The sequence below is a fragment of the Buteo buteo genome, chromosome 23 (genome assembly GCF_964188355.1).
Source record: "Buteo buteo chromosome 23, bButBut1.hap1.1, whole genome shotgun sequence".
Lineage (NCBI taxonomy): Eukaryota > Metazoa > Chordata > Aves > Accipitriformes > Accipitridae > Buteo > Buteo buteo.
This window is the reverse complement of record NC_134193.1, coordinates 6,957,510-6,974,762: the sequence shown is the minus strand read 5'-3', so window position 1 is coordinate 6,974,762 and position 17,253 is coordinate 6,957,510. Positions and strand designations below refer to the sequence as shown.

The 17,253-nt window shown below is 41.2% G+C and overlaps 1 protein-coding gene across 11 annotated transcripts in view; it reads right to left on the bottom strand.

Annotated features, from left to right (window-relative positions):
* PPP1R12B (protein phosphatase 1 regulatory subunit 12B) overlaps positions 1-17,253 on the bottom strand; it is a 124,742-nt gene that overhangs the window by 62,576 nt on the left and 44,913 nt on the right. For 7 of the 11 annotated variants that reach the window (XR_012654106.1, XM_075055312.1, XM_075055313.1 and 4 more), the window contains 7 exons: positions 17,130-17,209; positions 16,412-16,557; positions 11,962-12,071; positions 8,530-8,727; positions 7,641-7,723; positions 5,794-5,919; positions 319-504 (listed from right to left, as the gene is read on the bottom strand). Coding sequence is in view for 10 of the 11 variants with exons in the window: in XM_075055312.1 (XP_074911413.1) it covers positions 319-504; positions 5,794-5,919; positions 7,641-7,723; positions 8,530-8,727; positions 11,962-12,071; positions 16,412-16,557; positions 17,130-17,209 (929 nt within the window). In the remaining variant the exon portion in view is untranslated. Of the gene's footprint in view, positions 1-318; positions 505-5,793; positions 5,920-7,640; positions 7,724-8,529; positions 8,728-11,961; positions 12,072-14,224; positions 14,321-16,411; positions 16,558-17,129; positions 17,210-17,253 lie in introns of those variants that run through there. The other 4 variants (XM_075055315.1, XM_075055316.1, XM_075055318.1 and 1 more) reach the window with 2 other exon arrangements.

Here is a 17,253-nt window from a genome sequence, read left to right as displayed (position 1 = left end):
AGCAGAAGGAATGAACTCCAAGAGCTTGTACGCTGAACGCCCAAGAGCAGCCTGAGTAACACATCATGTCTCTAACAGGGTAGCAAGAGGGCACAATTGACCACTCCAGTGAGTGAAGAAGCTAAGGTCATATACGGGCTGTTAACTGCCTGCTGGTGCATATGCACTACTGAAACCGTCCAACATAACCATTCTGGGATTTCTTATCAGCGCTTCCTGCATGGAAGTGCACTTCCAATCCATAATCCACTCCAGAATTCAGAACTTCCAACCCGAATGCTGATTTTGTGCAGTGTTATCTCAGCTGTGAGCCATTACCTGGTATACTGGCGGGCTGATGCAGTAGTGTTCACACCGAGAGATGTGGGACAGGAAGAGACAGGTTGCCACAGGGTGCCCAATGAGGTAGATGAACCAATGGTAGTGGGTGAGGTAGCTAGAGATGTAGTGCGACTGGCTGAAATGTAGGGACTGCTGAGGTCACTACTTCTACCAAATGAAGCACTGTAAAACATCACAAAATCATGTCCTTCAGAGCACAGTAAATATTCAACAGAACATCACCACAACTGGGCTCTCAGCTGGAAAGGGAGCAAGTATTACATCTTAGCAAAACATATGCAAGGAAATTAGAGCCCACTGGAGTTGCTGCAGGTCGCTCACGCAGGCTAGCACTAGCAGCACCCCTCTTAGCTAAGCCCAGCTGAGTTTCAGTGAGAGAATAACGGTGTGAAGGTGAATTGGTGAAGACCAGGGAAGGGAAAAACCCTACCGCAGTGAAAGCGGTGCACACAGAGCACCCCTGTGTACTGGTGAAAAGTAGAAACAATGAGCAAGGATGAGGTTGCTTAAAGCAGGGAAGGAGAGAGAGTGACATAAGCAGGTGGGGCTTCATCACCCCCTAAGGATGCCCAGGACGTCCAGTTTTAAGAACTTGTTTTTAGTGGCTTAAAGCTTTGGCAAAGATGATCAGTTCAGGCTTTAATTTTCTTTAAGGCATGTTTGGCACAGACTCTGTATTTCTGGAAAATAGCTAGCAAAACTGTCCAAAAAATATTCAAGAATGAGCAAGGGAAATACATATTTTGCCAGTTTAAAACAAAACCCTTAAAACCATTATTACTGAAAAGCTGTAAGTGTTTAAGCGCTTATACTTTGGAGAAGAGACAGGAGAGAAGGAGAAGGGCTCTCATATAAGGATGTACCCTTTCCCTTTTTCAGAGAAAATCCACCCTAAGTGGGAGAATTTGCACACCTCTAAAGACAGACTTGATGAAATCTGGCAAAATCTCCTGTTGCACGTGCCAGAGCCTCATATACAGGCTGCTCCTTGTCTGCACAGAGCAAACGAGCATGCATGCATGATCTAGGATCCTGCCACACCTTTCCCAGCAACTGGTATTCCTGGTTGCTACTGGTCAGACTGTGCTGTCTGCAGGATCAAAGGCTAAGAAGGCTGGAAGGCTGCCTCTCACCTCCTGCATCCTAATAACTCCCATGCCAGTGCACATGGAGGAAAAGTGGTTGCACCAGGAGTAAAAGCTGACCTAGAGAAAAAGCAGACCAGGACAAACAGCTGCAGGATTATGGGAAAGCCAGGGACAACAGACTGGAACTGAACACTACAGCAAGAGTCAGAGAGAGCAGCCCGAGGCTGAAATAAAATTTGAAAGGGGCAGTACTACAGCCAACGACAGGAGGTCAGAAGAAGGATCCAGTCCAATTCACTTAGGCACCCAATTTACAAATCAGTTTTATGTGTCAAGGACCCCAGCCAGCCCAGAACAAGCAGCTGGTCCCTAGACAGCCAAAGGAGAGAATGGGGCATCCTGGAACACCTCCACAGGGAGGAACCTTACATTGGGGCTCTTCAGTTGATGGCTGCTTGCCACATCCAGGTCACAAAGGAACAAGCAAGTTATTGTCACCAGGTAGCAACCTCCACCAGATCCTAAACAAAGCTTCCTCTGGAATGCTGGCCCCTGCCCGGACTATGGGGGAGCAGGAAGTCCTGTTGGAAGCACGTACCTCCCTTCTTGGCTCTCTGCACCAAAGGAAAAGGTCAAGCCCTGGAGAGGGCTGGGAGGAGGGAGCTAAGCCTGGCTGGTGTGGGCGTGCAGAGCAAGCAGCCGTGAGGTTGCAGAAATGAGTGTACTGAGGAGATGATGGTAGTGGAGCGTGCACCAGGGGAAGGAACAAGAGGAACGGCAGGGAAAGAGGTGGTGGCAACCCTGTGGGGAGCAGGGTTGACGTGGCACGATCCTAGGAGAGCCCAAAGCAGAGAGGGTGGGGCATGAGGGGTGGCTGCAAAAAAGAGAAGGAACTTGGTCAGGGAGGACATGGGAGGGTTATTAAGACCTGACAAGGACTGTCTTTCAGAAGGCAAAGGTAATGAGTGAAAAGGGGAGACAAGAGGATGGAAGCAGCACCAGGTGCCTGGGAGAGCAGAGATGTCAGGGAGCTGAGAGGGGAAGGAGGAGGAGGAATGGAGGAAAAGAGCATGGTGATGGCATTGCCAACTCCTACACGCACATGCCCCAGATCGGAGAAATGTGCTGCTGGAGCATCACGCGCACACTCCTGCTCACAAGGAGGGAGCCAAGGCATTGCCAGCTTTACAGGAATTCACCTCCTCACCCTGTCACCTTGCATGGGTAGCATTGCACAGTTTGAGGAGGACTCTAAGGCATTTATTCAATTGTTCACATTTGATCTGAACAGGACCAGAAAATTGCAAGAAAAAGGTTAGCCCGGGAATCTTCTTAATTAACATCTGTGTTCATATGAATCTGTAAAAGGGAGGATTACAAATTTATGCTAAAGAATTCAACACTGGAAATAAAAAAAGGCACTGACACACTGCTACTCGTTCTCTAACATAATCACCATAACATAACCATCAGGGAACGAGCAGTGAAATGGAAAGAAACATTTCAAATCAATAAAAAGCAATACTTTTGAAAACAGCTATGGCAAGTAGAATTCAAAATCTTAAAAACTTTCAAAACCTTAAAAAAGCTTCCACATATGCTAATAAAAAAGGTTTGCACAAAACTCTTAACTATCTTTTTTGAACACACTGCCATAGGGTATTGCAGAGATCAAAACAGGATTTGCTTATGGAAGCTGGCCACAGTGGTGGCTATTAAGAACAATGGTTAAGTATAACCCCTAAATTCACGATTGCTGGAAGTAAAGGGAGTGTGGGAGGTGGAAGACTGCTCTTAAGTTATCCTAGCTTTTGCAACTTGCCCTTCAAAACTGGTTGCTGTCAGAAACTGTCTGGAATGCACGGACTGTTGGCCTGAATCACTGCACGGGTTTTTATGTGAACAAAACCAGTAAGAAGGCATATATGCAAATACGTAAAATGAAGAAGAAACTAACTGTGTGAAAAAGTTATTTCATTCTGGTGTGTGTGGTCCCTTCCTGTGAGGTATCACTCATGGCTGATGTCAAAGGAAGGATGCTGAATTAATTCCATCTGCTATGCCAGTTTTCGTCCAAATCCTTTAATATACAGGCAAAGTGAACTGGCTGTTTGAAGGCCAATACGCACTAACATGGAGAATAGGCTGTCAGAACAGGGTTCTGTGAATTTTTGGGCTAGTGGTACACCCATATAGAAAGAATGAATGACAGTCACTACCATTACAGAGAGAGCATTAACATTTGCTTCAACTAAACCTGAAGAACATTTGCAACATTGCTGCAAGTTACCTTGTTCCCTTTTAGAAGAAAAGCCATTTTCAACATCTTAAGATGATCTGTTGCTGTTGTTTACTCTTTGTTTGGGGGGTCATATAAAGCCCTTATAGAACATAACTAGGTATCTTTATGGAGATTAGTTAAATGCTAAGGTAAAGGGGAAATGCAGATGTACAGAAGTCATCCTCTCAGTAACATCCAAGTATGTCATGTTCACTTTAATTCTTCCTCTCTCAGAATGAGCTTTTATATCTTTTGGAGTTGTGATCAGAGTTTTGTTAATATTTGCAAATGACAAAGAGCTTATCCCTAACAGGCAACCAGGTGCCTTTCCTCATCTTAGAGGCTGATGCACAAGGCTGGAAAAATCAGAAGTTCAATATGATTATATTTAATTTCTCTGTGCTCTCCTGTAGAAAACCATACAGGATAGAGGTCAAATTGATCATGATTTTACTGTTTGTACATAAAATGCAAAACCATTGATCTCTTTAAAAAAAGTACACTTTATTCCTACCTGGCAAAGCTATTCTCTGTAATTGCTTGTAAACCAACACTCTCCTATGAAAGGCCAGAATTCAGCCTTTGTAGCAATAAACCGGTATTAGTGACATACCACTGCCAGCCAAAACCTTTGCTAGTCTCTGTACAGTTTAACCAAGGAAATACAGTACAACTATGTGAATGTAATACTAAATCTGGTTCTGGATTAGCTGAGATAAACAGGCAATGTTTGTAAAATTTCAACAGACAGCCATGTGAGTGACTGGACTGTCTCTCAGACTAGGGAACAGTAAGGCATGCCAGCTGCAAGAGACAAAATTTTTCCAATGTAATCAGCTGCAGCTTGTTGGACTGCCTTTGGAGAGAGACAAGCTATGGAGGTTGGCCTGTCATCATGTCCCAGGATAGATGTGAAGTCACTGGAATGGATCAGCAGATCAGGAGAAGTCTACTGCTTGAAGTGGCTGTCTGTTTCACCTTTTGTGGAAACGGGCCTGTATATGCTCAGCAACTGGACAAACGCATACTCGAGCACAACTTAACTCTACCAGCATAAGTACTAGAACACAAAAACTCCGCATCTTCCCAAATATTTCAAGCAATTGTTCCATCTTCAGGACAGTTATTTAGTTTGGGGTCTAGAATTTGGTGAAGCACAGTCTAAAACCTTGAAATATTTCTGCCCTTTTCCTTAAGCACAGATCAAATGGCTTTGCAGTGTGACATGCTTATACATGTTGTTTTGACGGTTTCCAGTATTAGCTAAAATAAAGGTGAGGTGATGGCACTGTACTTGCACAAAGAGCTGATCCTCCTTCTCACAACTGAGATGAGAATTCAGTAATGTATTATTTGCCTTAACAGAGCAGGGCATTGATTCACCTCATTCAGAGACAGTCATTATCTGGTACTTCAAGGAAACTGAGCCTCTGCCTTCCAAAGGGGTAAAGGATACTGTCAGTTAAAGAAGTTATGCACAGGATTGCTTTCCTGATTCTGCTTGGCTAGTGTACCAACATTCAGCCTCTACAATTTCACATACACTGTGCAGAAACTGCTTCCTTACTGCCACAAGAAAATGGTTGGAGACATCAGTCTTACTCCTTAGCAAGTGCTGTAAGTCATGCACAAGAACACCGCCACTTTTCTGATAATGATGCCATAAACATGGACTAATACAAACCAAAATTAAAGATAAGCTACAGCTTACCTGTCAATAGTTATTTGAACAATGCTTTCAGACCATAATTACTTTATTCTCTTTTTATGATCAATTTTGGTTTTATTATCTAACCATAATACTAGCATAAAACTGAGAAAACACTTTGCATTTGAATTATGTGAACAAGAATATTTAAATTCAGTTCAGCAATTTACAAATCAACAAAAATGATGGCCTTTAAAAATACTATTTAGCATGACAAATGTCGGCAAACCTTAATTTTTATTTCCTGCTCTCAGCAGAAGAGTCCCAAAGCCAGTTACACTGATGCAGTAAGAAGCAAGCAGGAGGCTGAAGTTTGGGAGGCATGTTAAGAGCAGAACTGACTGCCTGGGAAACCATGTATGAATTGGACATACCTTTTCAAGTAGGTAGATACATAGGTAGTAGGTGCACCAGAATGGGGAGCTTCGTTTCCCTTTGATTCATCCCTCCATGGCTGCCGGGTGTAAGATCCACTACGCACTAGGTTAACAGCTGATTCTCTAATACAGGAGAGAGCACAAGGTTTGTTTAGAACAACTTTTGGAGTCTGCTTTTGACTCCTTTACAGTTCCACAACACAAGTCCTTCCCTTACACCTATGTGCACTGTTGTTCACAGGTGACACAACTCACTGAAATGCCACTTCTGGCCTTAACATCAGTTTCTGTTATTGCCAGCTGTATTACTTGAGAATCACCAAGATGATGTATTGTTTTGCATAAAGAGGAACAAGATCCTTTTTAGTCAGAAAACTTGCAATTGAAATTTAGATTGTCCATAAAAGTAATCTAACATAATAAATAACATCATTTGATATTCTCTCTGCTGTCTTGTATCAAACAACATTGCATAAATGGACAGATACTGCAACTGCAGGGGAAGTTTTTATTCTCCAAGGTATCCAGGCAATGACAGTAATGCAACTGAGTACGCAAATCCTTTGCTATATTTGGCAGCAGAAAACAACAAACAAAATATCTGGCAATATCTAAAACTACTTGACAAGTTATCAATAAATTACTAGTAGTCCAATTTATCATAGTTATCTGAAATCAGGGCTCAATTTCCTAACACACACTTTGGTAATATGTCCTATTCTTTTCTGGTCTTGGACATGACCTCGAGCTTGTAATGCAACACAAATCCATTCACTTGTCAGCTTGCAATTATTTTTCATTTCTCAATTGTTGTGTCCATGCTGATGCCCTTTCAGACACCTGTGTGTTCCATGAAGTGAAACTCAGCTGTTTTGAAACAAAAGAATATTGGGAAAAATCTGTACTACACAGTACGTCTAGGCACCATCTGTTCATGCAGGCCAATTCTCCTCATTCCCTACTTTACCAAGCAAAGGACACTTGTCAGCAGTCAGCTGGATATGCCACTCAATAGGAGCTGCTGCCAAAACTGCTCAAGCTTATCAGCAGACACAAATTGTCTGCTAAACTCCAAATCACAGTGACTGGCTGAGATTAAGCAAGAACACAGCAGGGAGGTTACAGCAAAAGATCAGCAAAGAATCTCAGCCTGTGCTGAAATTCTCTCAGGGTGGTCATCTGCCATGACTTCTTCACAATTACAGTTCACAATGACTTCTCTGTATGTGCCTTTCTACCACAACTGTGGAAGCGGCTGGAAATGAGGTTAGGCTCAAATTTTACTCCTCCTAACACAAACTGTGAAGAACCTGTTTGTAGAGATTAGCTCCTCAAATATATCTTGAGATACTAGATATTTATCCCATTTATACTGTGGTTCTGTCGAGGGCCAACTACCATTCACCATAAAAACAAGCCCTGCAATGGAAACAGTTCCATACACCAGAGAGTTCACAAACTCAAGTGAATCAAAAAATGACAGATGTGTGAACAAAGGGACTGAAGGTGACTACTGAGCAAGTGACAGAAGTACAAGTGTAGGTGCCAGCTACAAAATGAGGCACTTGCATATAAAAGGAAAAAGTATGCATAAATCTAGTTTCCTGGATGGAGACCATATACGAATGAATACAGGAGTGGAAAAACCAGCCTGTTGCCCTGCTCACCTAAATGAAAAGCAACGTACCAGAACTTTTATAGATCAGAGACAGCTCTCAATATTGTGAATTCCTGTGCACTTGGGACTGCTGAGAAAATATATGAAGCATGAATATAGAAAAAAAGGTATTACGGAGGAACTATCAACAGGACAGAAGCTGACCATTAAGTCCAGTCAGTCTCACCTGTTCTCTTTTTCTTCTATATCGCTCGTACTGCTTAGTCTTCTGGGGGCTATTGTGGCAAGATAGCTCTTGTTGTCTTTATCCTGATGAAGCAAAAGAAGTATTTCAACTGCACATCTATTACACTGCCAGCACGTTCAGTGACAATTAAATTAATGTTCAAATTTCTTCAACTAAGAAAGCATTCTTCTGTCTAAGGACAACTGGTTTAAGGCATTTTCTTGGGCAACACATACCACAGCAAAAAAGTATCAGTTCTGAAAATGACTTCCTGAAGAGCACACTAGTGAATAAAAGCAGCTTCTAACTAGAACTATTTATAAATCATAGAATCATAGAATAGTTTGGGTTGGAAGGGACCTTTAAATGTCATCTAGTCCAAACCCCTGCAACAAGCAGGGACATCTTCAGCTAGATCAGGTTGCCTAGAGCCCCGTCCAACCTGACCTTGAATGTTTCCAGGGATGGGGCACCTACTCACGGGCAGCAAAGTTACAGCTAGCAAATACATGGGACGGGATTTGCAAATACACCTCGTGGATACAGGAGGAATCCATATAGATGACAGTGAAGGAGAATTTCCACTGCAGGTATGTGCTGCTGCCTGGATTAGATATTTTCCAGTAAAGAACAGGCCATGTTCACTGGCAGCCCACTCCAAATCGAGCAGAAATTAGGTCAAAGGGGCACTGAACTCCAGTTCTGCAAGAACAACTGATAGGATAGGCAAAATTTTCAAAAGAAAACAAAAGAAAGAATGAAAGAGACCCAAGTTTGTTATGGATGCAAAACCCAGCAACAACTCAAAATGAAAGAGAAAGGGTCTTAAACTGTGAGGTAAAGTCTGCTCAACTGGGATGCACTAAAACATCTTTGCTGAAAGCCAAACCTTTTCTTTGTTGTCTAATAATGCAGATATCCGAGGACTTGATGAAGAACGATAGATAGAAGAAGTCTTATCTCTCTGCGCCTCACGAGTAGCAGCGACTTCACTCAATGTGTTGTGACTGCCAGTCTTCCTTAGTCCCAGCCGCCACGATGAAGGTGACTCATCCTTCTGCTCATCTGACTTGCTGAGCCAACTGAACTGTATAGGAGAAAAAGGGACATTTGGAAGAAGTAAGAGCACTGCAAGGCACAATCTAAGTACTGAAAGCGTTTCAACAAGCTCCAATTTTTGCTGGGCTACACTTGTGGACATAAGATGGAGTGACTTTGATTTCCTGCTTAGCTTTAATTACAGGATATAGTTCAAGGTGAACTCACAGGGATTCAAACTGCTGTAGTGCCCTCATCCCCAAGGACAGACAATGAAAGAAATCTCATGTCATTGTGCAGCTCCTTTGCCTACACAATGCTCTCCTCTAGCTTTGCAGAAAGAATATAAGGAACAATGAAGCTTTTATTAGCACCTGTTTAGGAAGGGGGAATTATTCAGTAAAGGCAGAAAACCAAAAAAAGTAATCAACTCTTTTGGGACTAGCTGCAAATAAAACCCTTACACAAATCAAACTGGAGAGAGTCCAGGAGAAGCCGTTAAGATTATCAGGGAGCTGGAGCCCACAACACGTAAAGGGAGAGACTCGGGAAACCTGGCTTGTCTAGCATGGCAAAGAGAAGGCAAAGAAAGGATTTAATTGCTCTGCTACTTGGGGCGTGGGGTTTACAGAGGATATGGAACCAGATGACTTCTCAACAGTCTACAGTGAAAAGAGAAGGAGGAACAGACAAGTTCCAACATGGGAAATCCCAATTGACATGAAGGAAGACATACCTCCTGGTAGGAGTGATGCTGCACTGGGACAGGGAGCAAGAGAGTGGGGCGCCTCCATCCTCAGAGACTTTTTAATACTCAGCTGAGCTCAGGTAGTTCAAAGCAACATGACATAAGCTTGAAGTTTGCCCTGCTTCAAGCAAGAGATTTGACTACAGGCTTTGTAGAGGCCCATTCTACCTTAAACCTTTCGATGGTCAGTTAACTGCATATTCTGTACATACTACAGAATGGACCTTCATGTTTTTTCTTACACGAGGCACTTCTGACAAGCATATAGTATTCCTCAAATACACAACTGCTTAAATGTACAACTTCAGTTATAGTTATCAAGTCTTACAAAAAAAAAAAAAAAAAGTCTTACAAAAAAAATGGCCTACTGCCATTCAAGAATGGAGCCTGGACACCGCAAGAGATACTTGTACAAAGACACGGGGCAACACTGAGTTGTATAGGAAATAAAGCAAACAAAACATTAGGAATTACTGGAAAAGAATAGAATATGAAACACAACACCATTATATGTCTGTGGTACTGCAAGGTACAATCACATCTTTGGTATCACGCACAGCTCGGCTCCACAGCTTAAAAGCAGTATAGAAGAAGGGGAAGAGATTCTGAGAAAGGCAACAAGAATGAGTAGAGCAAGAGAGCTTTTGCATGAGGAGTTATTCAGTATATCAGCAGTCTCCAGGCTGAGATATGACCAAGGTACAAAAAACCCTCAGGTACATATAGAAGGGTGAATAAGGATCAGTTATTCCTTGTTACTTCCCATAAAGGAACTAGGGGCAGCAAACAAAACCAGTGTGTGACAGGCTTAAAGAAACAGGTGCAGAAAGTTCTGTATAATATGTAATTAAGCTGAAGAACCCTTTGCCATTACAGGATCCCAAACATTATGGGTACTCAAAAAGTGACTGCATAAATTCACAGAGGAAAAGTCCAACAAGGGCTACTGAATACAAAAAATACCACAGTTTCAGCAAGTTCCTGAGATGTAAATTGCTAGCAGGTAGGAGAGAACTCCAGTTAGATTCTGTCCTCTCTAGTATCTTTTGATGGTCACTGTCAAGGGCAGGATACTGGGGTAGACAAGGCTTTCGGTCAAAGCTGATATAAGCATTAATATACCATATTCTACATAACACAAAACCTAACATTATCCAGAATAAATGAAGCTACTGGGGAGCTCTGCTCTCAAACTCATTGACTCAAGACTGCAAAGATAAAATTACCACTGCAGTATTTTAGCAATTTTTCTTAGCTAATGTTATTTTAATGCAGATGCACAGAGTTAATCTGTACTCCACTAATTCTAGCACTTCCAGTCTACTGAGCTACACAGCTCTAATGCTTTAATGTAGTTTTGACACTTTCCTCAGAGAAAGCTCAAATCCACAGTAAAAGCCGCCTTCTGTAATTTCTGGACAACACATTAAGAACTCCACAAATGGAGGGCAACACAAGCACTCATATCTTCCCACATAAAACCCAATCTGACAAAGAGAGTTACAGAAGAATCAAACATGTCAGAAAAGGTAAAGTAGCTGATTTTTAGTGATTGAGGTCAAATTAATAACTGCTTTGCACAGAGGCCCACTTCTATACCCTCACAGCCTTATTCTGCATTAAACAGCTCAAAGGAGTGAGAACAATACTTTGCAGCTGGGAAAAGGTTAGCCAAAGTGCTCACGTGTCCTAGTATCCTTCTACCTTTAATATTTCCCCTGCTAAGTCAGCCTGAGTTGAACAATGCCCAAAGGAGCTCTATTTCATTAGATCTGGATGAAAAGTTAGACTTAGTAGCATGTCAAAAATAAAAAATTGTGACTAAGCAAGAAACATTTTCCTTCTAACATGCACCTAGTGCTTCAGACTTCAGCAAGGTGCCTGCATTGCACAGCTGTTCTCTATGTTCTGGGGCAAAAAGAAAGCAGAAGCATAAGTCCTCAGCAGAACACAGAGTCTCCTGGTGCCATCTAGCTGAGTGACATGAGAGCTGGAGAATTCAGATAAGATTTCAGTAACTCTGCTTCACCTTTAAAAAGCTTTCATAGCCTAGCTATCGTAGTCAGATGCAAACTTTATCCTCTCCACTTACTGGGCTGTAACATCATGCCACTGAATCAACTGAATTTGGCAAGTCAGAGGCACTTTAGATGATGATGCCAAATTCACTACTGATACATCAGCAGGAACCAGCTCTGGTGAAAGATCTCCTGCTAGTAAGAGATTGGAATCAGCTATCTCAGAACCGACAGCGACACAAAGCACTTGTGGTAAGCAGGGTTTCTCTTGCGAACAGCGCAATTTGGTTTGGAGGGTAAGAGATTCAAGAGGAGCCTTATCATATAAACATCCTCCTTTGGGTCAGTCCTATACTGTTGCTAACACAGCATCTTTGTCAAAATAGCATACTATCACGCTTTACTAAATTCAAGTCTTACAACTCCTCTGAAAATCAGTTTCAGAGCATCCATTTCCCAGTAAAACCTACTGCGTTCGAGCACTGTTGGAGTCCCCATTGATTCCAAATTCACTTACTCTTCTGGCAGATGCAGTGAAGGAGTTGGGCTCGGGTGGTGGTATTTGCTCAGTGATGCTAGGCCTGGTTTCATGGCTGGAGTGGTTGGCAAAGGGCTCCTCCTTCCTTTCTACAATTTTAAACAAGAAGAAAAACCATATGTTTCAGTATTGCACTTCCAAGGCCCTTCTTTACAAGCACAGTGTGCACTAAACTCAAGTTCAGTGTCGCTGTGACCTCAGTAGGCCTTAGATCATAAAGCTGATGTCAGTGCCAAGGCTAACCAGGGCTTTCTGCAAGGAGGCTTTCCACTTACTAAAAAACATGATGGTTACATTTGCCAGGCAAAGCTTTTGAACTTCATCCCCACAGACAAGCAAAATCTTTGCAGAAAGCACCTTAGGGAGGACAAACAGATTTTTTGTTTATTCACAGTTTTGTTTCCTCTCAGGGATTGTTCTTCCCTTGTAAAACTTGAGAAGAAAAGCAGAACGTGCCATTCCTATTGTAGTACATGAGTATGCATTATAGCACACACCCCCGAGTGGGCCTGGTGGTGGATTTCATTGCATGGTGCTGCTGCAGTTGCTTTTGCTGGTGGGCAGAATTTCTGGTCTTCTACAGCAAAATATGTTTTTCTACACAAAGCTAGGACTGATTCCCAACAAAAATCTTTAACAGGGCTCAAAGCAAGCTAAGCAAACCTTACGAAAGCTCACAGCTGGCTTCCTGCTTGTTAGACAAGTGCAATTGTCCAGTATCAAAATTTTTTTTGTATCTATGCACAATGCTTAACACAAGAACATCCACCAAACATTACCAGGGAGACAGTAAGCAGAAACTGTGTCTCAGGCAACAGGTTCAGTTGACAGGAGTGCACAGGGCTCTGAGAGAGATTATTTACCAAACATAGCCACATGCAAGGTGCCTGAGAAATTATGTACCTACACCAACAAAACAACCTTCTCCCCTTGCAGCTATGAGTGCCCACACAGTCATGGTTTTGAAAAACAGTCATTTTAACTGTAAGCACCCAAACAGTACTAGCAAATGAGGTATGTGCAGTGAATAAAGATCTTCTATTACATATAAAAAGCAGTTTGGTAGGGAGCATCTGTGAGGATGGCACCTTGGAGCGCGAAGATCAATCTTTCTGAAACAAATGTTCTCACTCCTAGAAAACAGGATTCAAAGGACACGGAAAACAGAAAAGAGCAATCCAAGAGAAACATTTAAAAATAATGCGCAGTTAGCAGGACTGACAGATCCAAAATTAAAGAGACAAAGATGCATCTCCCCTAGAGAAGTCTGCATGATATTGAAGTCTCAGCCACCCTTCCCTCTCTTTGATGGAAGCTCTGAGATAACACAAAGCCATCTAAACAGAGTATTTAATTTCTTGAGCCTAACACTCAGATGCACTGCACTCTCAAACAGCCCTTTTAGGAAGGGGCAGTAGGTTACCCATTTCTCCTTGCAGGCCTGACTTGGCATACAGCAGTCCATGGAAATGCATACAGACAAAAAATTACATGCTTGCCATTTCCTGACTTCTTGAGACTGAAGTCTGTGAAACACAGGAGAGTCCTTGACGTTGCAGGAAGGGGAGAACAGACCTGACCTGACCGCCAGCAGGCTTTACAGGCTGGGCTAGATAGTGACTGGTAGCCCATTCTGGAAGTTTATAGTACAGAGGTCAACTTTTAAGGTCAAGCCTAATTACAAGGGCCCAAGCTTAAGTTGTAATGACAGGTTGGAAAGAACTCTAACTGTGAGCAATGTGACTGAAAGGAGTCAACTGCAGAAGAAGGACAGGCAAAAGTACCTTGTACCAGCAGCACGAGACACTGCATGATCATAGGCATCATTGTCTTTAGGGGCGAATCCCACATTTTATTTTACTAAAACTTCAGCAATAAACATTATGAATTCCAATCAAGGGAAACCAACAAGGATTAGTTCAATCTCCCCAAAACAAATTTGGTGAGACTAAAAATTTAGCTCTCTAATTTGGCATAAATATAATTTTTTGTAAAGTTTTTTGGGTTCAGGGTTGGTTTTGTTTGTTTGTTTTTAAAAAAAAAAACCAACACAAACCATTGAAAGTCTCCCTGGCCTGCTTTAATTCACAATAATTATGTATTGTAATAGTTACCAGCACAGATAATGACCATAGAATTTTATTCTGATCTTTTTTATATACAACCCAATGCCAAACTGTTAATTGTCCTCAAGATGAATAAAATGGCATTAATGCACTTAGCTTCCTTCGTTTGAAGAACACAAATTTCTTACAGATTGTAAGAAACATGGTACTCTCTGAAGCACTCCAGCAATTTCACTGCTCCCCTCTTCAAAATTCTTCTCCTCCCACAGTCTCTGCAAATTCAACAGATTTATCGCAACCTGAGACCCTTCAAAACATACCTCAAAATAAACTTCTGTATTATACTGCCATCTTCTACTTTGCTCTGCCTTATTGCTCAGTTACCAAAGGAGTTAAATTTTTTTGGTTTAAAAAGATCACTCATAACAATATTTTGGCTTTTTTTTTCTTCATCTGGACTCTGAACACTTTAAAACAACAGTCATCATCTCTCTGCTCAGAATTACAAAGCTATGTGAATATTAAATCTCAGAAGAAAATGAAGAGGAATAAGGAAATAATTTCCATGTTTTCAAAAACATGTCTCCTGTAATCCATCCAAGCATTTAAAATGTCTAGCAGATAATAAAGCATAATTGTTCTTAAGACTGTCTTTGAAACCAATAACACTGTGACACTTACAATGTTCTATGAAAAGCTATTTTCATCCCTACTTATCTTTGGAGTCCTCCTATGTGGGCTGATGTTGTTAACTCAGGAATCTTGTTTTTAAAAGATCACCAAAAACGTGCACCCCATTCACATATGTGACAACTAGGTCTACATCCAGCTGGACAAGTTCATGTTCATTTTATTAGAGATTTGAGAAGTTTACAAGGTAGGGTTTCAGTTCTGATTGAAATTTCTCAAAGGAGCCAATAATCTCTCTAGGAGAGGAGAGCACAGGTAACAAAGCCTAAAGCCTGATGCTTAATCATTACTTGAATGTTTTTTGTCTTCAATTTGATTTAGCTTTAGTGGTTTGAAATAGATTAGTATAATGCTCTTTGCTCAGTGATTTAACTCAATAGAAAGACCTGTTCTGGCTTTACACAAAATTTAATGCTGAGTGCAGTAGCATTTTCCTTGCTAAAGGATCTTATGCTGTTCCTGAATCAGTTAAACACCACATAGCTCCAATTCGTATACCTATACATACATTAGAGGTGTTTTGGTCAAGTTCCTACCATGTTTACAAGAATTGGCATGTAGCTATACAGGGCTACTCTCTAGTAAAACCCTGATTTATGGAGCAAATAAATGTGACTTCTACTGCATGTCTGCTTCTTCTGCTGACTTCTCCACTACATTTGCTTTATTTAAAAGCCAGAAGATTATTTCACCGTGTTACTGTCATACCCAAATAGCTTTTGTAACTACCAGCTCTGCAAACACCAGCCAGGATTCTCAACACCTCTCATACTGTGATAAACATCATAACCGATGCAATTAGAACACAGGTGACAATTTTACTGGCACAAGAAGCAGGACAAAACTGTAAACTACACTTCTCTGCAAGGACTTATTTATTAGTAAATTGGGATATAGGCCAAGTAAGCTGATGTTAAAAGTAGTTTAAACATTAAACACATCATAGTCCAAGAACCATCTCTGTTTGCAGAAATATTAAGTACAGTTAAGTCTTGGCTTACTGTAAAATTAAGTATCTTTATTTAAACTTTCTGTACTGTGCATACATGCTGTTTAAACTAATTAAGGAAGCCACAGAAATTATGGAAAAAGAAGGGGAGTAGGATGCTAGCAATATGCTACAACATGAAGGCTAACATGACTCGATGTAATTAATCCTTATTTTCCACTATGTTTTGCAATTATTATACATCACAGTCAGAAAAAAGTTCCTCAACTCTATAATTACAGCAAACAGCTTCAGCCCCTCATTTCATTTCTCTGATCCAAATACAATAGGCTATTACCTTCCTACACATTCAATTGCTTTTCTACCATCTTGCAGTAACTGAAATATTCACCTTGAAACTGGTCAACAAGAAAATAACTACTGTTTAAGAACAACCTATGAACAATGTGTTATCTTAAATTCAAGTGAACTGGAAGTAGAATTTAAAATACTATCTGCGGCTTTTTTTTTTTTTTAATTATCCTACATTTAGAGCATTTAGATCAGCTTTTTTAGTACACTAGCTACAGAGTTCTCCATATTCTATACATATACACTGGAAGACTTTCAGGATGTCTTTAACAGCTACGCAAAAAAAAAAAAAAAAAAAAAAAAGGCACTTTTCAAACTGATCCCCTAATATTGCTAGGATAATTATTAAATCTAAGACTGTACTAAGTCTTACCTGACTCCTTTTCAGCATCTGATTCTGAAACTTCATCTTCTTCAGCTTCTTCCTCTTCTTCAGAACTAGAGCTGCTAGAGTCCTTGTTCTCTTCCTCCATTTCCATTGACTTCAGCGTGTCTTCCTCATAAAGAATCTTCTCTTTGCTGCAAGGTATAGAAATTTTAACGACTACCAGGTGAGCAAATTATTTCTGAGTTCTACTTCTCAGGAACACATAAACATGATTTGCTACATATAGAATGAGCAAAAGGACAAAATCCATCTACAGACTCAACATCCCAGCACTTCCAGCACTGCCCATTTGCCACGGATTCCAATGCCACTCTCACATTTCCTAAATTTGCAAGTATTTCTCATTCCAGAAAAACGTGGTTTCTCTTTTACTAGTGCAACACAACCCATCAGCTTGGCTGTATGGCCCTGTGCAGCTGCAAAGGTGCAGTTCTCAGCCCAAAGGTCAAATTGCTACTCAGCAAGAGCAGAGGAAGGGGGACCAAGCACCAGCCCAACTGCTTGTTCTACCGTTCAGTGACTATGTTAAGAAACAGCTAAAATTGTATTTGAGAGAACTCCAATTTAAAAGAAACCATGAAATGAACATGAACAGCAGTGAACTTTTTTAAAACAGCTGAGGCCAGCTGACTGCTAACAGGTGAAGCTGGTCTCCCATGACTCTCTGTGCAGCTTCTTTTCAACAAAGAAGAAAGAGACATACTTGGTGAAGAGTCCGCTTTGAGTCTTGCCATTCATGTCAGCTTCAATTAGCTTATTCCGCGTCTCCTTCTCACTTCGCAACTGTCAAAAAGTCCAAGAAGATTGGAGAAAGAATGAAAAGACAC